At 35.9% G+C, this 23,521-nt stretch overlaps 3 protein-coding genes across 8 annotated transcripts in view; 2 read left to right on the top strand and 1 right to left on the bottom strand.

The window, feature by feature from the left end:
• arel1 (apoptosis resistant E3 ubiquitin protein ligase 1) overlaps positions 1 to 3,137 on the bottom strand; it is a 95,443-nt gene extending 92,306 nt beyond the window's left edge. For 3 of the 6 annotated variants that reach the window (XR_010908094.1, XM_067456008.1, XM_067456004.1), the window contains exons 1-3: positions 3,090 to 3,137; positions 1,666 to 1,741; positions 1,125 to 1,374 (exon numbers count right to left, since the gene is read on the bottom strand). Coding sequence is in view for 5 of the 6 variants with exons in the window: in XM_067456008.1 (XP_067312109.1) it covers positions 1,125 to 1,272 (148 nt within the window). In the remaining variant the exon portion in view is untranslated. Of the gene's footprint in view, positions 1 to 1,124; positions 1,375 to 1,652; positions 1,742 to 3,089 lie in introns of those variants that run through there. The other 3 variants (XM_067456005.1, XM_067456006.1, XM_067456007.1) reach the window with 3 other exon arrangements.
• Positions 3,123 to 20,433, top strand: fcf1 (FCF1 rRNA-processing protein). The gene is made up of 8 exons (XM_067456010.1): positions 3,123 to 3,258; positions 3,368 to 3,435; positions 10,290 to 10,361; positions 11,475 to 11,623; positions 12,743 to 12,815; positions 15,429 to 15,516; positions 16,401 to 16,495; positions 19,738 to 20,433. Exons 1-8 carry the CDS (start codon positions 3,256 to 3,258, stop codon positions 19,784 to 19,786), a joined length of 597 nt encoding a protein of 198 aa, XP_067312111.1. The 5' UTR covers positions 3,123 to 3,255; the 3' UTR covers positions 19,787 to 20,433.
• A 139-nt stretch (positions 20,434 to 20,572) lies between these two features.
• Positions 20,573 to 23,128, top strand: cga (glycoprotein hormones, alpha polypeptide). The gene is made up of 3 exons (XM_067456011.1): positions 20,573 to 22,199; positions 22,298 to 22,485; positions 22,568 to 23,128. The coding sequence occupies exons 1-3, from the start codon at positions 22,106 to 22,108 to the stop codon at positions 22,640 to 22,642; spliced, it is 357 nt and encodes a 118-aa protein (XP_067312112.1). The 5' UTR covers positions 20,573 to 22,105; the 3' UTR covers positions 22,643 to 23,128.
• The last annotated feature ends 393 nt before the right edge of the window (positions 23,129 to 23,521 follow it).

Below are 23,521 nucleotides of genomic sequence, written 5' to 3'. Positions count from 1 at the left end.
ACATGGCAACCCCCCTCTTCACATTCGACATGGTGCCATCGAGTGTTAAAACGCAAAAGGCGAAGCTTGAATTTACGGGTATGTCCCTCTTTGGCTAATATACTTTCAAGATGGAGGGGCAACATGGCGACTGGCATTCGAACCCCTCACCCATATGTATTTTCAGTGGCATTTTATAAACTTACGAGAATACTTTATTACTTGAAAGAAGTAAATATTCATTAATGAGCACATATATTTTTTTAAAGAACTAAGTGTTTTTAGCTCAGAATAAACTAAAAAAGTTACACAGTGTAGCTTTAAAAAGCCACCTGACAAAAAAAAAAAAAAAAAAAGGAAAAACATGAATTTCTGGACCTGTAAAGGAAACAGCTAAATGACCAAACCAACATAAAAAGTTATAATAGATAAATAATTTTTTTTTTTTTTTTTTTAATGATTCCCAATTATTTATATATGATTTTATAGTATTTGTACACTCTTTACACTTTTATTTCATTGTTGTAATTAGCAATTCATTTAATTTTTAATTCAGTTTAAAACAGAGAGGTTTCATGACATCTTTAATTAAAGTTGCGCTCCATCACTCCTAATATCTGTCACACAAATAAATGCACAGCTCAGAGTAACGTTACAGCATGTGCGTAAAACTCCAATAAATTTATAAAGTAATTATTCCATCAAAAATAAATCTCTCAATCAAGTGGTTGTATCTATAGTATTATATACAACATTATAATATTATTTTCAAAGACATCTGTATATTATTGTTTTTATTAAAAATTATTATTGCCCCTGGTTCAGTAAGAAACTCTTGTAATAAAGTATTAGTGATTGGAACAAATTTTAAAGTATCAACGGCACTTAAAAAGATGTAATCTAATCCTGTTTACATGAAATAAGCCTGCTCTCGAGCAGGTTTAAGCTTACGGACCTGTTGCTATGACAGCAAGTCCAGGATGAATGTCAAAGAACTAAACAACAATCCAAGATCATGCCAGATTGTCAAACTTCAAGTCCAGCTGAGTTAGTGATGTACAAAGAACACACCTCAGGACACAATATATAATTCCCCACATGCTCCCAAGAACTAAAAGTGTTTGTATTTTAACCGCTTAACTAACCTTCAAACAAATGCTTGTATTTGGATAGGCTGTGCCCCTGGAGCCATTCTTCAATCTGACTTTCCTTGCCTTTCTTCCAACGCACCTCCCAGAACAAAACCCACAAGACTGAACAGAAGACAAAGGTCAGCAAAAAGAGGCGGTCCATCAGACCATGTTCAGCCTCCGCTCAGACCTCTGTGAGCTCAGAGTCTGCCTCGACTTCTGCTGTCCTATCTGGTCATGAGCACCTCTCCCATGTCTTCTCCTACTGAGGAAAAGGACAGGATACACACAATTCAGGCTTCATTAACAATTTTTTATTGAAATGTACAAACATGTGCTGAGCATTCCAATTTTTTTGGAAACATTAGATTTTTTTCACATTTCGTTATACTGCAGACTTTTGCTAAAACTGCTTTAAAAATATTTTTTGTCACAGTAATGTATACTCTAGACCACAAGATGACAAAGCAAAAAAAAAAAAAAAGAAGACTTTTGATAACTTTGCAAATGTATTTAAAATATATAATCACAATAACACTTAACACAGTTGAAGCACCTTTGGCAGCGATTAAAGCCTCAACTCTTTTTGGGTATGATTTGACAAGCTCTTCACACCTGGATTTAGGGATTTTCTGTGGAACACAAAAAAATATATATTTTGAAGAATGTTGGGAACCAAACAACACTGGCATCCATTGCATTGACAAAACACCCCACTCAAACATTTCTTAAAAATATCTTCTTACTGTTTTGGAATTATAATAGGATGAGTAAATAAATGAGACATTTCAATTTTTGGATGAATGATTACTTTTAAGAGATCTCTGTATTTTGCTATGTTCTGTTTTCTATATACCAGTACCCTATTCTGCCATAAAACTGTGTTGCAGTGATGTTTGTCCTTCTGAAAGTTTCTCCCATCACCACACATGACATCAGGTTCTTGGTCACCTATCTTCCTAAGGTTTGGCTGAACACCCAGCTCTACAGTCCAAACTTCTTTAATTTCAGAATTATGAAGGCCAATGTACACTGGGAACAATAAATGTGGTCATACATTAAACAAGAATAAATGTGTTTCCAGTGCCTCTGTGCCTCGACACAATTCTGCCTCTGAGATCTGCAGGGAGTTCCTTTGACCTCATGGCATAGTTTTTTTTATTTTTTTATTGTATGCCCTTGAATTTTTCTTTTTATTAATTTTTTAATAAATTTTTTTATTATTTTTGCTTTGTCATTAAAGGGTATAGGGTGTAGACTGGAGTGGAAAAATAAGGGATTTTTGTATAACTGCAATATAACAAAATGTGAAAAAATAAGCGTTTGAATGCTTTCTGCAAGCTGTGAAGTGTTACAAGAGTTGGGAAACAGAACTGTGTGATCTAGACATTTGCAAAGAGCATGCTGCAACTCAGCTAAATGATTTAAAGGAATAATCATTATTTTGTGTTGTGTTTTAAAGATATTATAATTTTCAAGATAAGTGTGTGTTTAAACAGAAATTTAAACATACAATAATAACATTCTCAAGCCCTTAATAATGGAGCGGCTGTCTGCATCTGTCAAGAAGGGGGGATGATACACGTGCACTAGTTTCACCGAGTGACAATAATTACTGCCGCTCCACCATAATGTCATGTCTCATATTAGACTGTAACGTTAAACATGAAAATCCTTTTATCAGCACAGGTTTTGATATTATATAGTACTAAATGGTGCACACTAGTGAAGCAAAATATGTTGTGTGTGTGCGTGTGTATGTTGCCTAATAAAATACAAATCCAACCCTTAAAATACACAGAACATATGCGACGCAAAATAACGTTAATCAAACAATGTCAAATACTCAGAGCTAACACTCAGTACTAACATACGCACAATTGGGTAAAAGTAAATAATAAACCTAGAAATACTTTAAGACAGTCCATATAATAATTAATATTTAGAGAACATCTGCAGTATTGTCTTCTAGATATTTACCTTGATGGATGTCTATTGAGAACCGGAAACACCGCAGTATCAAGCGCAAGAAATGACGTAGGAAATGGCGTAGGAAATGTCGCATAATAATGACGCGAAATGCTCTTTGTCGCAAAGTTAAGAACACGAGGTCTAAAGTAAATACTCTCCAGGATTTCCAGCAGTCATGGTACAATTAAGTGTTTATCTCAACAACATTCAACAGCGTTTGTTAAATAATTTACATAATCGATTTATTTTCCTTTTGTTGAATGACAACTTGTGTTTATGTGAATTAGGGAAAACAGAAGAAACAGAAAAAATATGCTAACATGAAAAGGATGATCAGTTTGAAGGATCAGAGGCTGTGAGTATCATTATTTGCTGATTGTTATTTGTTGATAAGCAATAGCTTCAAATGTTTCTACAAATAGGAGAATATATAATAATAATAATTCGTTACACTTATATAGCGCTTTAACCGACCTATAATAGGTCGGTTTTAAGGGACATTTCACTTTAAATTAATAACCTGATATCAAAGTGCCTCAGTTCACAAATGGTCAGCTTCAGCTCAAACATTATTGTAATGTCTATGACTGGAATAATTGAGATTGTCAGTGTGACAACTTTTTTAACCTTCATATAATTAAAACTGTAAATGCATTTAAATAATCCACCAAATTGTAATTTCTTCCATGATGCTGCAACCCTCTTTTCTTTTTTTCCTGCAGATGACACATTGAATTTATTATCTGCAATAAATCAAGTGTTTTATGGGTGTGAAAGGCTGACCTATATGCATAGTAATAAATAACTGATCTTGAATATTTTATTGTAGTTTGGGGTCTGAACTATGGTTAATTTTAGTCCTCTTTATTACCATGAGTAAAAACAGCAGCTATTTCAAGGTGTAGTGTGCAGTGTTTATTTATCAGGATCTATTGACAGAAATGCAATCATACATGCATATATTTTCAGTGGTTTATAAAGACCTTGTGTACTATGCTCGCTGTTATGTTTTTATTACCTTAGAGCGAGAGATATCTACTATAATATTGAAGGTAAAAGATAACTGATTTGTTTGCAAACATTTAGGCTGCATTTACACTGCAGGTCTTGATGCACAATTCTGACCATATCCGATTTTTTTTGACGACCCGCTTACATCATCTTTTCAAAAGCGACTCGTATCCGATATTTGCATTTACACTGTACACTGGCGAAGCAGCCCAAGACGTTCTTAACCGGTGAAAGGAAGTAAAACAGCGCGATATGCAATGGACGCAGACAAAATGATTGTACAATGATTTGCTGTCTGCACTGTTCCACACATCTTTAAAGGTTGGCAAAACATTTCTCTCTTAAGGCGGAGCAAAAGAGGAGAGCCCTTGACGGGGTTGCCAGGTTTTCACAACAAAACCTGTCCAATTGCAACTCAAAACTGTGTTAAAGTAGCCCAATTCCACATGAAAACTGTGGACTAGGCGACACAGTTTGTGTCCACGTGAGTTGACGTCATCCACCTCCGTCCTTTTTTCAATGACGTACGACTCGCATTTACTGGGGAAGATCAGATTTGACCGCTTACATGGTCAGATTTGACCGCTTACGCTAATGCACGCATCCGAATCATATCAGATTTATTACCACATATGAGTGAGGCCTGAATCCGATCTGAGGATATCGGAATTCATGCTTTTTTTACTGCTTACACGTTCACATCATATCCGATCTGTGCCACATGAGAGAAAAAAATCGGAATTGGGTCACTTGCAGTGTAACAGTGTAACACTTGCAATCTACACCATGCAGTGTAAATGGGGCCTTAAAGGCCATCTTTCAATTTAATTTTATAACTAATTTTATACAGAATATTGTATGAAAATGTCAATTTAAAAAGACATACATAAGAATTTATATGTTTTACAACACCCACGCGCAGAAATTAAGAAAAAAAGTGCCTGTTCTAAGCTACGCTCCAAAAACCCGCCTTTTCCCAGAGAACGCGTCATATGACGCAACGACAGGCAAACATAGGCGCTGCAGCCTTGGCTCTCAGTGTGGGTTTACATAGTCTGAGAGGTGGAAACAGAAAATAGAGATTGTCGTTATCGTAATTATAGTTATAGTAGGTTTGAGTCGTCACAGTGGTGAATCAATAAAAGATCGTTGTTACAATGACTGTATTTACATGAACAGCATATTCCCGTCCTAGCCGAAAGACTAACTGCTTTCATACACGTAACGTTACTCCACAGTAGCCTACATGTGAGCTCATTTACATTATATCCGTCAGAAATACTAAGAGATGAGTAGTATAACAGCCGACTAAGGTCGGAATTCCAGCTGTCCGGTTATGTTGTTCAGATATACGGCCCAAACGCTTGACATCTGCAGAAGCAGAACATGCGGAGCGGACACCAAGGTCTAAAAGCAGTTAATGATTAAACATCAGCTAGCAATTTCTACAAAATTTCACGATAAACTATGTTGTGTAGAAATGCACAGAATGTCTATCCCTATCTGACCGTCACAGATGTAAGCTATAGCCTACATCCTACAACATTCATTTAAAATCTGGGATCTAAATTAATTATTTTAAGATGCATATTGCTGGCATAGATGGTGACAATCTACATGGATGCTTGAAAAACAAGAAAGTCGACAAAAATATTGCTAAATATGATTTATTAAAGATACTGCAATGTGATAAACATGGAGACAACTTTAGCCACAATTAGCTATACCCTGTGGTCACTCACCAAAGCCCCTTTCACACTGCACGTCGGACCCGCAATATTCCCGGAACATTGCCGGGTCGCCTTCTGTGTGAAAGCAACCACCGCGCGGAATTAATTACCGAATTGAACCCGGGTCGGAGACCTAGGAAACATTGCGGGGTTCGACCCGGGACGAGCGCTGTGTGAACAAAAGCCAAAACTAATGCCGCAACGTGTACGTAGTTATCCCACAACTCTATCTCTCTCCTCTGTTCATTTACCCTTCCCCTTAACTCTCCCTGTCCCCCCTCTCGCCTAGGCGGCTCATCATTATACGGCAATAGCCCATCGTAAGAGTTGACATTTATCCAAACTGCAACCTCTTCGCTGTCTGACTCCATTACAAAGAGACGATGTTTACCGGCCCTTGCGTCACTTCCGATCAGAGCGTTTTTCACAACGGAAGTAATTTTACTCACAATTTCTTTTAAAAAACTGTTTTAATGCACATTTATGATTAATTTCTTCACGCAAGTCGAGTTCCTATGCTATTTATCTACACGTTCATTCACAGTGATCTTCAACTTGAAAGATGGGCTTTAAAGGTGGGGTAAGTGCTTTCTGGTAACTGTTGTTGATATTTCAAATCACCAAAACAGACACGCCCCCTACCCCCAAACGGGTCTCTACCATATTTTGATAGCTCCGCCCTACACAAACGTAACCCAGGCAATGATTATGGCAGAATGTGTAACTAATCCAGGTCGAATATTCAATGAAAAAGTCACCCCTTCCATCACAAAAACACAAACCGTTCTCACGAACAACTCGATAGAACACGAGCACGACAGTCCAGCTAACGACGTATTACAATTATGACAAGATTAGAGTTATAGTGATCACAAAAACACAAACCATTCTCATGAACAACTCGATAGTACACAAGCACGAAAGTCCAGCTAACGACATATTACAATTATGACCGGAAAAGGGTAATATAGATCATGAAAAGAGGAAAAAAAACATATATTAGGAGTACAGTATCTTACCTGTCGGACACATTTTGTGAGCTGTTCTTGAAACAGACAGTGAGGGGTTTTAGATGCTCCATACGGGGTGGAAATGAATGGGTCTTTATCATCGCTGAAGTGAGCCACAATACGATCGCAATTGAACAAACAAGCGAACGTGACACATGAGCATATTCAAGCAAAAGCAGCTGGTTCTTGGCTAAGAGAAGCCTTTGGGGGGGAAAAATAGCTCAAACTTAAACAGTTGAAAATGTATATAAAAGCTAAGCATAGGCCTGTATTTTAAATACTATAAAATAAAGGTGTTAGAATAAAATTATTATAATCTAAAAAATGGAAGAAAAAAAAAATTAAGTGATGTAAAAATGTGCATTAAACTCACAGATCGTGCAGTGATGGAGCGCAGTATTCTGAACAGAAACGCATGAGCTACTCGCGTGAACACTGCACTTGGCTTAATTAAATATTTTCATTTCAAATCGTTTAGTTTAAAAGTAGACATTTTAAGCTTTCTATACACATATTTCTCATGCCTGTGAGTCAAGTAGCCTGCTGCGTTTCGGTTTATTTATGAGATGCACTCCAGTTTATGAGCAATGAAAGCGATCCGCGACTTCGTCACGGTTAATGTCTGTTATTTGCTTATTATTTATTAAACCCAGGCAATTGGCCAAAAAAACTTTGTTAAAATTAAGATGCAGTTTAAACAAAACGAAAGAATGCTTTCTACAAAACAAAACTTAATATTAAACTAAATATAACCACTAAAATCATTTTTGACTCACTCGCATCTTTGCACTTATCATAATCAGATGAAATGTTGAAAGAAAACAAACATTGTTTAATGGCTACAACAAAGTGAGATAATAGTACAGATAAATGTCTGAGCTGGATTTGATCATTTTACCGGTGAGCGGTTCATGAGCATGCCTGCTCATTATTGAGCTGAGTCAAGTCAAGTCAGCTTTATTAGTGCTTTTACAATGATGATTGTTTCAAAGCAGCTTCACAGTGTTAAACAGGACAATACTGCAGCAAAATTTTATTTGGCTGTACAGTCGCTCTGGGAAACCGGTGATGTTATCAGCTTATTTCATTAATGTTAGTTTTAACATGAGTCACACCGGTCTGCTTTGCTCATTACAGGCTCTTTCTGGTCAGAACGCCCATATGTTAAAAATGGTCGGGTTTTAATCGGGCTCGAGCTCATAATTACAGTTAATGTGTCGGGCAAGGCTCGGACACAATATGCACAGGCTCGGGTAGGGTCAGGCTTGATTTTTTTGAGCCCGATCTATGCTCTAATTGCCATGTAAGGTGTCATCATATTGCTGCTCGACCACATATCCGTCGTCTTTGAGAAGCGGCTGCAGAGTGGGGCTGGGTGGCGTATGTGGATATGGCTGCGGAGATTAGTTGTCTGCGCATCTTTAACCTTTACTTTTTTGTTGTTGTTTTTTGCACAGTCTGCAGATAGCCTCTGTTGGATCCGCTGGTTCACCATTTGCATTTGGTCTAAACCATAATACTGCCAAATTACCGATGTACATCTTTTCTTGGATATTAAGCTGTTGTCCTCCATTTTATGCCTAGAATTTTTTTTGACACGACACGTGAGTGGGCGGGGTCAGTGCGGAGTAGATGATATCGGATATCACAATATTTTTGAAGGCGATTATCCCCCAAAAATGTTCACATATCACCCAGCCCTAGTGGACACGCCCCTTACCTGCTGAATGGCTACAAGTTTGTTATTCCGCTCGGCCCGAGTCCTTTTTCTAAAACAGTTTTGAAATAACACTTACCCCACCTTTAAACTGAAGAAAAGGGCTGACTATATTCCTGCAAGCAGTAAGCAGTAATTTATCCACTTATTGACTAGCTGTTTAAAAAATTTCTGATTAAATTGAAAGTTTCTTAGAGAGATAGCATTGTCTAGATGACGCAAGATGCTAGTACAGTAACAATAGGAAACTCCTACCATACAAAACTAAATAGTGTATCTAATGACAGGTTAATATTATTTTGTATTACAAAATACAAACGTAGATACATTGCTTACAGATCGTTCACTCGATCCTCTAGCCAGCGTCACCTTTTCCACCATAAAAGTTAAAACGACATTTGACAAGGCTATTCATTTTGTAAAAATATAAGTTATATATTTATATTTTTGAGAACTGAAGTAGGCCTATGATGTTTTTGCATGCTTGTTCAGAGTACATATGTCACTGTGTAGCCTACATTGTGACTAACATTATTTAAACATGCAATATTGTTGCAATAAGTCTAAAATGTAGACTGAATGACACTTTAAGCAGATTCTAGCAGAACATCTCAAATGGAGATTGCTGAAATGCAGCTTACTTGTTTATTAGTGTTTTCAGATCATCCGCGCACTCTCTCATATGGTTGCCAGATTGGACATGTTTAGGTAAAACACCGGATAGTATATGGGGTTTTTTTTCCACAGAAAAGCTCTGTTTGGGGGATTTAATTACTGAAACCTGGCAACCGCAAACACGTGAGCTCTTTCTCGTGCATGGATGATCTAAAAATAACAAATAAACAAGTAAGCTGCATTTTATCAATCTCAATTTGAGATGTTTTGCTTAGTGTCATTCATTTGGTCTGTGTTCTGTCAGGATGGTCAGGACTCACAAGCTGAACAGCTGAACTTCTGTGAGCTGCTGAAATAAACCAATTAGAGCAGAGCTCAACATTAATATTCATGACTCTTCCAAATAAGCCAAAAACAGAGCATTACATCCTAGGGACAATTTATAGGGTTGTAATTGGACCTGTAAAACTGTATCTGGACAATTTTTGCCCTTAAATAAACCAAATACCCTCTATGTATATATCAGAGAACAATTTAACATCAAATCATTCTAGGGCAGCTTTTAGACCAATACATAAGTACATTACATAAATACATTACTTAAAGGGTCTCATAACACCTGAGCAGCAGACTGATCGACTCCATGCCACACCGCATTTCTGCAGTAATTCAGGCAAAAGGAGCCCCAACTAACTATTGAGTGCTGTACATCATAACTTTCATATTTATACTTTTCAGATGGCCAAGATTTCTAAAAATCCTTTCTTTGTATTGCTCTTAAGTAATATAGTCTAAAATTAAAAGAAATAAACATTTGAAATATGTCAGTCTGTGTGTAATGAATGAATATAATAAATGCTACACCTGTGAATGTATACCTGCTTGTCTTTTTGTCTGTCTGTGAATGTGAGGCAGAGGGCAGTAGAAAGACAGTATGCTTGGTTGCATGACATAGAATGTCTGTCAACCAATCATAATCAAGCATTTAACAGCGCAATGGTGTTATCTTAAATAATTTACTTATAAATACTGTAAAAACTGCAGATTATTGGCAACAGCATCACTAAATATCATCACAATCATATCACTGTATTACTAATTGAAGCTATAATTTTTTTTTCTTTAGAAAAATACAGGACAGAGCAAAAACACAAAAGAAGAAGACAAAAGATCCATCAGCTATCAAAGAACAGGAAGTGTAAGTTTGAATTTTCTTTAATTTTGTGTTTTTTACCTTTTAGAGATCACCATGCTTCAAATGAAATTGAAATCTGCTTATTTAAATCCCATGACATAACAACATTGGCTCACAATATACACGTTAATTATATATCTATTACAATTTTTCTACTAGCTCTTAGTGAGACTTATGTTTAGGGGCTTTAGCTATTAGTAGATACAATCAAGCTATTTTTAAGAAATGCACATTTTTGCAAAACTTCAAATGGAAACTTCTTTTTGAAAACAGCTTCTTTTACTGGGACTTTACTCTTTTTGGACAATTTTACCGGACAGACTGTTTTCATAAAACAATGTATTTGGAGACTATATTATGTCTTGCCAGCAGCCATATCACCCTGTAACCTATGAATGGTTGCCCATTGAAGCTAAATAGGGCATATTCAGAGCCTGCTCAGTACGTGGATGGGAGAGTTCCTGGGAAAACTAGGTAGCTGCTGGTAAAGTGAGGCCAGCAGGGGATGATCACCCTGTGGTCTGTGTGGTTCCTAATGCCCGAGTATAGTGATGGGGACTCTACTAACAAAGAGCATTGTCCTTCAGATGAGACATTAAACCAATGTCCTGACTCTCTGGTAATTAAAAAAATCCCAGGATGTCCTTCGGGGGTGTAACCCCGGCAATGTTCCCTCTAACTTTTCTCACTGAGCAAAACTTTTGGCTATTGGGCAAACATTTTGGTCACCTGAGCAAAACATTTGTGCCATTTCTATTTTATTTAACCCCTGTATGTATATGTATGTATGTATGTATGTATGTATGTATGTATTCGCTAAGTAGTTACATCAAGTGTTAAATAAAATAGAAATGGCACATCAAAGTTAAAAGTTTTTAAAAGTATTTAAAAGTTAATTAGTTAATTCAGAAGTCAATTAAGCACAGAAATACTATTAAAAATCTTACCCAAAACAGTTAAATTCTTTATAATATAATATAATAGGAAAATGTTTTTTTGACAACTGGCAGCATTACACAATCAAACTTAAATGTTTGTTTATTGCTAATGAATTTCCAGAATTTCCAATAATCTGTGCATCAGCTCATCTCTTTTTTTTTTTTTCCTTTTCTCTAGAGCAAAGTATCCATCTTGTCTGTTCTTTCAATACAACACCCAGCTCGGACCTCCATATTACATCCTTGTTGATACCAACTTCATCAACTTTTCTATTAAGGCCAAATTAGATGTTGTCCAGTCAATGATGGACTGTCTTTATGCTAAATGTAAGTCGCTTTTACTTATACTGCAGGGATTCCTATGCAGCAACACTGAACATAAATGAGTGTTCGCAGCATACACTCTGTACAGTTTACAGTTCATGACACTTATGAATATTCATAACATACAGTTACAGGCATAGGTCTACACACACATTTAACAGCTTCTTTAAAAAGATACATCTGTAACATCATTTGAATAAATAAATAAGATTTGTGGTACACTCCAAAAGGGCAATATCCAGGAAATGAGACTTCCCAAGTAGACATAACTGGGGTAGATGTTTCAACCACAGTTTCAGGATAACCTTTTTAGGAGCAGTCAAATATACTTTCCATTGGAAATTCTTCTTACTGTTAGTAGGGCTTAGTTTAATTTTAACTACAGAGGGTGATAGAGAGGGGGAAAAATAACATGATAGAAACAATTACAACCCAGGCAGTCCAAGTCAGTCAAAGTGGTGAATCATGGAATGGGGAACAACTGCAAGAAAATATTTGTGAATTCTTTGGAACCACAATTTCTGTACTGATTACTAATAAAGTATTATCTTATCTGAGTCAAAATAATCTGACTAACTCACTGCAAAAAATGCTCTTCTTATTTAGGATTTTTTTCTTGTTTCCAGTCCAAATGTTCTTAAATCAAGATACATTTACTAGATAAGTAAAAAGCATAACATAAGATATTTTTTCTTGTTTTCTGGGGAAAAATATCGAAATTAAGTGAGTTTTTGGTTCAAACAAGCAAAATGATCTGCCAATGGGGTGAGAAAAATATTCTTATTTCTGTTTGGGACAGAAACAAGAAACAAGATTTCAATCAGAAACAAAATTATTTTTCTCACCCCATTGGCAGATAATTAATTTTGATATTTTCCCTAGAAAACAAGTAAAAATATCTTGTTATTTTACTTATATTATAGTAAATGCATCTTGATTTAATAATTTTTAGATATTTAGACTAGAAACAAGACAATTACTAAGTAAGTAGTGCATTTTTTGCAGTGCCAATAACATACTTTTGTACTTTTCAAGCTAATATGTTTTTAAGCATTTTGTGTGTGTGTGTGGAGGTCTATAATCATGTAATGGGTAGTAATTAATTTTTTGTGTGTTATTCAGGTGTTCCTTGCATAACAGACTGTGTGATGGCTGAGCTTGAGAAATTAGGGATGAAGTATCGTGTGGCTTTGCGGTAATACGCACTTAATTTTACATTTATGCATTTGGCTGACACTTTTGCTTAGGGATGCACCGAAATAAAAATTCTTGGCCAAAAACGAAAAAGAGGTAACCGAGGCCGAAAACCGAAACGCATAATGCAATTATGCTAATTATTAGTGCCATTGCATTTATGGCTGTGACTATGTAACTTTACTAAAAAATCAAGGCATTACAATTGCATAAATTAATATTTAAGTTTCAAATAGTAAATCAATTACAAATTATGCAAATATTTATTTAGCAAAAATGCACTGCATAAAATAAAATTCAAACTAAAATGTTTAACTTGACCCATGTGCACATTAAATAATAATGTACAGGCCTACTGGCCTGCAGAATGGTAATTCTTAATTCATAAGTTTATTAAAGTAATCAAATGTAAAATAACTGCATATTTAACTGTTTAAATTAAAGATTAATTAAACTTACAAAACCTATTCAATCAAGTGCAGTGAGTGATGTCCTTTTGTCTGACATTAAACAGACAGCAGTAAAGGCTACTGAGAAGATCCTGCACAGAGAAGATCCTGTACAGAACCGATGGCCTGTAGTGCATGCACGGTCAACACAAAATTAACAAATCGCTCTGAGACAACTCATTGTTCCCGAGTCAGTTCCATATTTAAGATTAGATCAAAAGAAATGGATCTTTTATGAACGACGCATCACTAATGTCAACTCAACTGCACGCTAGCTGGAAGATGAGTGTAAACGATCTACAGAGTATTTACTAGAGCTGTCACAAAATTCCTGTTCGAATTATTATTATTATTATTATTTTTATTTATTTTTTGAGACAAGTGTTCACGGAATCGATTGTAAAATCGATTTTAAATGACGTTTTCATTTTCAATGCTAAATATACGCAAATCCACGGACAACTAACAGGCATTAGGATGAAAGTAAAGAGGGTGCTTGAGACACACAAGTCAGCAGTATTTCTGATGATTTATTGGTGTGAAGTTTCGTGCACAATGACAAACAGTGCAATCGTATGTCTGTGCTTACGATTATACATGCCAAAACAAAATCGTCTACGTGGGCGATTGTAGCCCATGAAAACAGGTTGAAAATAAAACTTAAAAATTCGCTAGCCTACACAGAATGGGAAGTTCGTGTGGATAAAAGCACGGCAGCTACATTATCCAAATCAGACTAGAAACATCTGTCACAGTCTAGTCTACAACAGGCCTGCATTTATGATTTATGCTATTCAAAAATCTCCAAAATAATTAAATGTAATGATTCAACCGTTCAAAATGAAACTTTAAATGAACGAACAGGCCAAGGTTTTTTTTTTTTTTTTTTTTATTAATTGAATGTAAACGACACTTAGGCTATGCAGGCGTATAATGATGAAACGTGCAAATAAGGCTAGGTCTATTACAAATTATTGGACAGGAAAACAAGTCTCAACATTTTTGCGGCCCAGAGCAGAGCCTTTTTAATTCACTATATGTCCAGCTGTGAGAACGTGCTCCGACCGCACTGATGTCCCAGGGACACTCGGGTACTTCATTGCCAGCTGCGCACGGTGTGGTTATTTCGAACTGTCAATCATGTCCTCCCCATGATTGTGTAACCTACGGAACTAGACTGAGAGACCATTTAAAGGCCTTTTGCAGGTCTTTTGAGTGAATTAGTTGATTAGAGTGTGGCACCAGGTGTCTTCAATATTAAACCTCTTCACACCATACACCCCCCCCCCCCCCCCCATCATCATCAGAGGAAAAAAATCCATCCATCCATACAATGCATCATCGTATGATTCTTCGACCAGAGGCTAAAGACTACACATAGTAGAAGGAGCTAATTCTGCAAGTTTTCAACCCGTCTATGGGGGTTGGAATTGCACTCACAGCACTCGGCTCGGGTAGCTGCAGGGATTCATGTAAACAAAGCGGTGCGGAGCAAAGTGATTGTTTCAACTTTTCAAATTAATTCCTATAAAAAGTTAAATTTCCAAAGGCATGAACTGAAAACTCGCCAAACTGAACACGGGCTGCGAATGTATGCCGCGGCCATGCTTACCTCATGTGATGAATGTAATCTGACTCCTGCTGCGTTTGTGCTGTGTGACCCTCGCTCGGCTCACTCACATTATATTGAGCAGACATGTTTAGTTTTTAATTGTAGTGTCTGTTCTCTAACTGAACTGATTTTATGAAAATGAGCATGTGGGCAATTGATCCAGTAATCCTGTTATCCAGTAGTGGTGGCTTTGGGAGTGGCCTTGTAGGGCAGCGAAGCCAGTGTATTCTGGGAGTTGTCTTTCATCCACATGAGCCAACAAAACATTTTCCATCTTTCTCAGTCTATAAGGCACCATATCTACTACATTTCACATTTCTACTACATTAATGACCAGTTTAAATACAAAGCTTAATGCTTAATTACTGAAGTAACCCTTTAAGAAAATTACACTGTATCGCTGGAAGTCATCTCTAGTAATGCAATAGAGTAATCTAATTGAAAAGCTGTTGCATATGTGAATTGTAAATTCAACATTTACCAGTTTTTATTTGTGAAAATAGCTACTCTTTCTTCCTTGGTTTTTATGGCTTTTTTATGAACTTTTGTGCAGGATTGCCAAAGATCCCCGCTTTGATCGCTTGCCTTGCTCACACAAAGGAACATATGCTGATGACTGCTTGGTACAAAGAGTAACACAGGTATTAGAACTTTGTTAGCTGTGGGGGTTATAATTGTTTCATGAAATGGGAAAAAAAAAAGATTAACAAACAGAACGGAAATTTTCAAATGGTCAATTTTTGAAAACGTGGCAAATGAGCCAATCAAATAATTTATTAAGAGAGAGAACCAATAATTTAAAAAATAAAAATAAAAAACTTCCATTTTGACCTGGGTGTAAACAGGAATTTTTGAGTTAGATTTACATTTATGCAGTTATCCATCATGTCTCATACACATTTTTGGGGCAGAATTTTGTTGCTAAACTTTTTTTACTTTTTTTTTTTTAATGATACACTCCTATTGATTGAGTGTTTTTTTTTTTAATTATTATTATTATTATTATTATTATTATTATTATTATTATGCTGCATGATTATGCAAGTAAAATGAATATATTTAGTTTGAAAGCATTCCAGAATAACTATTGACTGTTGGTTGGATCCATATTTTTGAGCAGTCATGAGTTATAAGTTCTAATGAGTTCATTTAAATGAATTGATTTCAAAGGATTTAATACGGGAAATTCTCTGTATATTCTCTATACAATTCTATAATATATATTTTTTATTTCATGGATATTGAAAAAACAATTTTCTTGTTAGATTTTTCATGAATTTTTCAATCATTAAGTTTTATTATATTATTTTCTAATGCAAAAATTGTATGCATATGTGTGTATATATAATTAATTAATAAAAATAAAAATAAAAGATTTGTAAGATTAAATAAGATAAATAAGATTTGTTAGTTATGTCAAATTAATAATTTGAGACTATACAAAATAAAAACCTCAGAGTTGATATATGACATATTTTATATTTTGCTTAACATTCTGAACAAAGGATTCCTTTTGCTCCACTAGCACAAGTGTTACATTGTGGCCACAGTGGACAGGGACCTAAAAAGGAGGATTCGGAAGATCCCGGGAGTCCCAATCATGTACATCTCTAACCACAGGTACTCCAGCTCTCGATCTGCTTGGTTTAAATAAGTAGTTTAATTAAAAATAAATTAATTGACCCTTCGCTAAGCCTTGCCTTAATTTTAGGCTGCATTTACACTGCAGGTCTTGATGCACAATTCCGATTTGGTGAATATATATCCAATTTTTTTGACGACCCGCTTACATCATCTTTTCAAAAGCGACCCGTATCCGATATTTGCATTTACACCGTGCACTGGCAAAACAGCCCAAGACGTTCTTAACCGGTGAAAGGAAGTAAAACAGCGCGATATGCAATGGACGCAGACAAAATGATTGCACAATGTTTTGCTCTCTGCACTGTTCCACACGGTTCCACACATCTTTAAAGGTCGGCAAAACATTTGTCTCTTAAGGCGGCGAAAAGGAGTGCCCTTGACGGAGTTGCCAGGTTTTCACAACAACCCGCCCAATTGCAACTCAAAACTGTGTTAAAGTAGCCCAATTCCACATGAAAACCATGGACTTGGCAACACTGGCAGTTTGTGTCCACCTGAGTTGACATCATTCACCTCCGTCCCTTTTTCAATGACGTACGACTCGCATTTACTGGGGAAGATCCGATTTGACCGCTTACATGGCAGACACTAATGCACGCATTCGAATCATATCGGATTTATTACCACATATGAGTGAGGCCTGAATCCGTAAAAGTTTTTTACTGCTTACACGTTCACATGTCATATCCGATCTGTGCTCCATGTAGGGCTGGGCGATATGGCCAAAATTTCATATCCCGATATAGCTCATTTGATATCCCGATAACGATATACATAACGATATAGCAATTTTTCTGTTAATTTAGTTTATGAATAGTCTATACAAAATTGCAATGTGGAAATGCAGTTTGAAATGATATACAAAACAAATAAAGGTAAAGGTAATATGGACTACATTTTTATTTTATTTACAACCTGTTTTTCCAGCAAGACTGTTGGTAAAGTTAACACCTGCCTAGGGATGTTAACCGATGACCGTTTGACCGATGGTTGACCGTATCAACGGTAACCGATCAAAGAAAAAAAATTTGATCTCTAAATTAGGCTATTATAGACATTGGACTAAACACTACTACAGTTAGTCGTCTCATTCCAAAATCTTTTTGTGTGAAGTGAACAAATCCCTCGCACTCAATTTTTCATAACTCGCCTGTTTGTACTTAATAAACCAATAAGAACATTTGGCGCGAGGTCACAGCATTTGGGTTTGCGCGCTCACAAGGTTTGCCAAAAGACAGGCTAAAACACTCGAGGTTAGAGCCAGGGCAGACGACAGTATGAAGCGTCATTCTGCATAAGATGGGCTTACATTTGGAAATATATTACATCTGCATTTCAGTGGTAACACGTAAGGTGTTGATCATCATCTTCCTTTATTATTGTTAGCACTACCTCGAACTAAAGCGGCGTCTCTTCAGAGCGGTCATTTTCTTAAATGAGCTGCTGCAATGTTTCAAATGAGCTTTTTACGCTTGACAAACGCCTTTATTTTCAACGCGATCACCTCGTACCCAAACCATTTCGAAACTAAGGAGCCATTGTTCTCAGATTACAAACAAGCTCCTTGGCGGCGCGTTTGCGGGACTCGTGTTTCGCGCTGTGGGGGACTTAAAAAATGTGACGTGAGTGGAAGAGAGGCGGCAGCGCTAGGACTGTGTGTGTGTGTGTGTGTGTGTGTGTGAGAGAGAGAGAGCGCGGCTCGCGGCTGTTATTTCAAATAGCGCAGCATATTTTAAACTAATCGGTTAACCGGTTTCAACCGGCTAATGAGGCTCGGTGGTCGGTCAAGAAAATGTTTAGTTTTCGCCATCCCTACACCTGCCATTAAAATATTTCAATATATGGTGTGTCACGCTTAAAAGCCCGTTGGAGCGTCTGTGTCTGAAGTTTGTTTTGAGCGCTTATGCCACCACTCTGGCATAATTACTCTGAGAATTACCCTGGTCTGAACCGCGTCTACTACCGTCTTCCTCCATGTTTGTTTATGTATTGCAGCGTGCATGGGCATGCCGTGGCGTGAGGTGCATCTTGACGTAAAATTCTGCCGTAAACGCCTTATCGTGGCGTGAGCGATAGAGCCTTATATAAAACGATAGACATTTTCTATCGTCCAGACGATATATTTCGTCATATCGCCCAGCTCTAGCCACATGAGAGGAAAAAATCGGAATTGGGTCACTTGAACCATGCAGTGTAAATGGGGCCTTAGTAATGAGGGGTTGTGGAGGGTAGGTGGTGGGGTGGGGTGAGTCACTTCCTAGTTGGTGAATGCAAGAGTTTTCCTGAAGAACTTCAAATTTTGATTCGTCTGACCACAGAACAGTTTTCCAATTTCACATTCCATTACAAACAATTCTTGGCCCAGAGAAAACACCTGCGCTTCTGGATCATGTTTAAATATGGCTTCTTTTTTGACCTATATAGTTTTAGCAGGCAACGGCGAATGTCACAGTGGATTGTGTTTACCGGCAATGTTTTCTGGAAGTATTCCTGAGGCCATGCTGTGATTTCCATTGCAGTAGCATTCCTATATGCGATGCAGTGCTGTCTTAGGGCCCGAAGATCACTGGCATCCAGTATGGTTTTCTGGCCTTGACCCTTACGCACAGAGATTGTTCCAGAATCTCTGAATCTTTGTATGATGATATGCACTGTAGATAATAACTTCAAACTCTTTGCAATTTTTCACTGAGAAACTCCTTTCTGATATTGCTCCACCATTTTTCGGCGCAGCATTGGGAAATTGGTGATCCTCTGCCCATCTTGACTTCTAAAGGGGGCTCTTTTTATACCCATTCATGTTGTCAATTGACCTAATAAGTTTCAAATTGGTCCTTATATGTACTGTTCCCTTTATGTACATGTAACTTTTCCGGCCTCTTATTGCTACCTGTCCCAACTTTTTTGGAATGTGTAGCTGTCATGAAATCCAAATGAGCCAATATTTATCATGATATTTAAAAATATCTCACTTTCAACATTTGATAAGTTATCTATATTCTATTGTGAATAAAATATAAGTTTGAGATTTGTAAATTATTGCATTCTTTTTTTATTCACAATTTGTACAGTGCTCAAACTTTTTTGGAATCGTGTGTGTGTGTGTGTGTGTGTGTGTTTATATTTGCATATAAATTGTGTATGTATGTATAAATTGTAACAGTAGAATATTTTTACACCTATGTAAATTAACAATTTTTATAACATTTATTTTACAGGTATAACATTGAGAGAATGCCTGACGATTATGGCGCACCACGGTTGTAGTACAGAGAAGTGTTTTTTTTTTTTTTTTTTTTTTTGATGGATCTTGTTTTTAGTTGCTGTTCTCCCACCCTCTATATTTTAAAAGATTTTCACTGTGAAATGTATTCAGTACTCCATCATAATCTTTGGCAGCCCAGATGTCCAGCGCACAGAACATTGGTGGAAATTTGTGGAAAATTATCTGAAAAAAAATAAAAATGAATAACCACAAACATGAGTTCAAACTTCAGTGATCTAAGACAATTTATTTGATTAAAAATAGAAAAAACTTTATTAAAATGTAAAATACGTTTTCTATTTAAATATATGCTGAATTTTTAGCATCATTACTCAAGTCTTCAGTGACGCATAATCCTTCAGAAATCAGTTAAATTCAGAAATGTTGAAAACAGTTGTAAAAAATGTTTTTCAGGATTCTTCGATGAATAGAAAGTTAAAAAGAACCGCATTTATTTTAAATAGAAACGTTTGCAACATTATAAATGTCATTACTGTCACTTTTGATCAATTTAATGCATCCTTGCTGTATAAAATGTATTAATTTCTTTGAAGTTCTTTCCCAACAAATATACATTTTACTGACCCAAAACTTTTGAATGGTATATACAATGTTGCAAAAGATTTCAATAAATAGGAAAACAAAGTAACCTATCTGTAACTTGGATATTTTGTTGTAATTTTTAAAAGTAATTTGTTACTTGAAACCTAACTCAAGTTACTAGTAACGCATTACCCCCAACACTGGTCACAAGTTTCAGGCTTTTTGCAGGTCTTAATCCTTTGTGCAAATGATGGCCTAAAAAAAACTCTTCAGTCAAAGCAGAAAATAAAATTGTGGCATACAAGTATTGTTTTGAAGTGAAGGGAAGGCCTAATTTATACTCCCCAAGGCTTATTAGATTAGAGGCTGTGTGTGCTGATAGAGGAATTTGACAAACTTTTCCTGAATCTTGCGGTTTAGAGATTTAGTACAGTTTAGGAAGTCTTAAAAAGAAAAATTTGTTTGTTGAATTTCTCTATAGTTTGTGTTCACGCAACAAGTCTTGACATATTTAATTTATAAAGGTTCAGCACCTTAGGTTGGTTCTGAGTTATCCATGTGTTATTATTCTTGTATAACTACTGGCTAATCTAGGACGAGATACTTTTTTTTAAATGAGTTTCTAGTTTTTAACACCAAAATAAATTACAAATGAGTACATTCTTGTTTTTACATGTTTGATGGAAGCATGTATTTGATTCCAGAACTTTGATATTCTTTGGTGTTTAAACGCTACTCAGCTGAAGCGGCAGTGTTTATAGAGGATTATTTGATAGGTCTGATCAGAAGGGAGCAGATGTTTTCAAGCCTTCAGCTATTTTTGTGAAATGGAGATCTGTTGAGAATTGTTTTTCATCTAGACAATTATGTTTTTAAAAAATGTTGATTTTGTTCTCTTCAAAATGTTACTTAACTTTTATTTATTTTGTTTTAATACACTGCCTTTTTTTAATTAGAGAATGTGAAAGCTTAACAATAAAATAAATGGCATTTTTAAAATAGCATAAAATGTAAAAGAGAACATGAGCATTTTTTGGAATATGTCTGCATGTTGCCATTAGCCTTTCCTTACTGTCTCAGTTTGTAATTAATGTCACATACTCCTGACTCCATCTGGCATTTAAAATATTGAATTACCTTTGCATCAGGCATGAAACGACACAATCCAAACCAAGGTCTTGTGGATTTGCTGCAGATGGAAAGATTGCAAGATAGTCAAGGCAAGCAAACATTCATCCTTGACAATTGATACTTTGTGTTTATAGAAGAGTTGAGGGGCAACGTTAATTACAGATTACTTAATTTGACCGTAAATAATGTAACAATCTGGAGGTTTGAATTGAAAACAGAACAATTGTGTTATGTACAAGCTTAGAGTGTGTTGTCACGATCAACAATTCAATGCCAGTAAAAAAGTCAGAGCTCAAGTCAAAATTTAGTTAACTGAAACTACAGTACATATTCAGTTCTTCATTTAACTAATGGATTACAAGGTCAGCAAAGGAACAATCACATGCAATGCTCACGCGCACAGAAAATGGGGCAGGCGTAAGCAAGGTATAAAAGGTAGTGATACCTGTCTGAGAAGACAGATTGATCACATCGCACTGGAAGTCAAGTACAAAGGTAATTTTTTGTTTTGTTTTTCAAATTAAATATTTGTAATCTTAAATAATACACACAAAATGTTCAAATATAACAATGTGTGTATACATATTTGATGCATTTTAAAAATGTGAGTGTGGTTCCTTTTTCAGCTGTTTTCTTTTTTAGCCATCATGATTTCGACAAGATATGCTGGAGCAAGTATATTAGTGTTTTTAATGATTATTCATGTTGGACAACTGTATCCAAGAAATGATATGACTAACTGTAAGTTCAATCATCAGTGACTAAATTATAAAACTTAACAAAAAAGTGAAGGAAAACGCAGCAGTTTCATATTATGTATTTGTGTGTTTATATACAAGTTGGATGTGAGGAGTGCAAACTCAAGGAGAACAACATTTTCTCAAAACCTGGGGCTCCTGTCTATCAGTGTATGGGATGCTGCTTTTCTAGGGCTTACCCCACACCCCTGAGGTCCAAGAAAACCATGCTTGTTCCAAAAAATATCACATCAGAAGCTACATGCTGTGTAGCCAAAGAAGTTAAACGGGTAAAATCACAATCACTGCTTTATTATATTACATTATTTCTTTCAAATGTATTTAATAAAAAAATGTTGTGTTTATTTGTAGGTACTTGTCAATGATGTCAAACTAGTGAACCACACAGACTGCCACTGCAGCACCTGTTATTATCACAAGTCTTAAAACACTATTCAAACTTGTTTGCTTACATGTAGTTATATTCCTGTCTACCTTTAATTTTACTGAACTGCTTATTTTCTGTTTTTAATTCACAACGATTTTATTAATCATTTAAGTAAAAATATATTGTTATGAAGTTAGCGGTATGCTACCTGTGCAGATTTACTGTAGGCTACTAATTTTCTAAATGTTCAAGACTAGACTATTTTCAACAATTCTTAAAAGTTGCCATAATTGTAAACTACATTTGTGCCCTACTGCCACTACAATAAGAGCAGAAAATTAAATATTTTATAATTTATAAAATGCATTGCTCTGCTTGATATTGGGTTAATTTAAGCCCTCTTTTATTGATAATTGCCTAGTTGTTCTGTTGTCACTGTAAGATACATGTTCAAATACATTAATTAAAAATAAGATTGCTTGACATTAGTTTTTTTTGTCCATCATTTTTCTATGCCTGTTTATGTCCTATAATATATGGTGGTGATATCAGCATGTCTGTATTAAGCAGACTTGTGCATTTTTTGTTTTTGTTTTTACACACACACACACACACACACAAAAATGAAATCGGACGGACACACGGGGCAAAAACAATGTTCTCATCTCATGGTTTTTCTTTTAAGTTGTTTAATGAAATCGCAAGCGGGGTTTTCAAGGAAAGTAGGCTAAAAGAAAGAATGATTTTGCCGTTTATTATTGTTGTGAATTGAGACGCTCTCATAACAGGATCGCCTTCTCTAGCCATTTCGAATACTACTATGACAAAAGATTGGGTTATGATTGAATATTAATTATGTTTCTTTGACGTAGGCTACTTTCTTGACCGTTGCTATGACGACTGCTTCCCAGTCATACATATTAAATATGCATAGTAGG

This window comes from Pseudorasbora parva, chromosome 10, assembly GCF_024679245.1.
Source record: "Pseudorasbora parva isolate DD20220531a chromosome 10, ASM2467924v1, whole genome shotgun sequence".
Taxonomy (NCBI): Eukaryota; Metazoa; Chordata; class Actinopteri; order Cypriniformes; family Gobionidae; genus Pseudorasbora; species Pseudorasbora parva.
Note: the sequence above shows the minus strand (reverse complement) of the source record. Positions and strands in the feature narration are given on the sequence as shown.

Bases quoted from the DNA above. Each gene is read 5' to 3' on its own strand.
- cga (XM_067456011.1), top strand. From the start codon at position 22,106: ATGATTTCGACAAGATATGCTGGAGCAAGTATATTAGTGTTTTTAATG. The intron at 22,200-22,297 runs GTAAGTTCAATC...TTTATATACAAG, and splicing joins AAGAAATGATATGACTAACT to TTGGATGTGAGGAGTGCAAA. The intron at 22,486-22,567 runs GTAAAATCACAA...GTTTATTTGTAG, and splicing joins TAGCCAAAGAAGTTAAACGG to GTACTTGTCAATGATGTCAA.
- fcf1 (XM_067456010.1), top strand. The intron at 3,436-10,289 runs GTGAGTATCATT...TTTTTTCTTTAG, and splicing joins AGTTTGAAGGATCAGAGGCT to AAAAATACAGGACAGAGCAA. The intron at 12,816-15,428 runs GTAATACGCACT...ACTTTTGTGCAG, and splicing joins AAGTATCGTGTGGCTTTGCG to GATTGCCAAAGATCCCCGCT.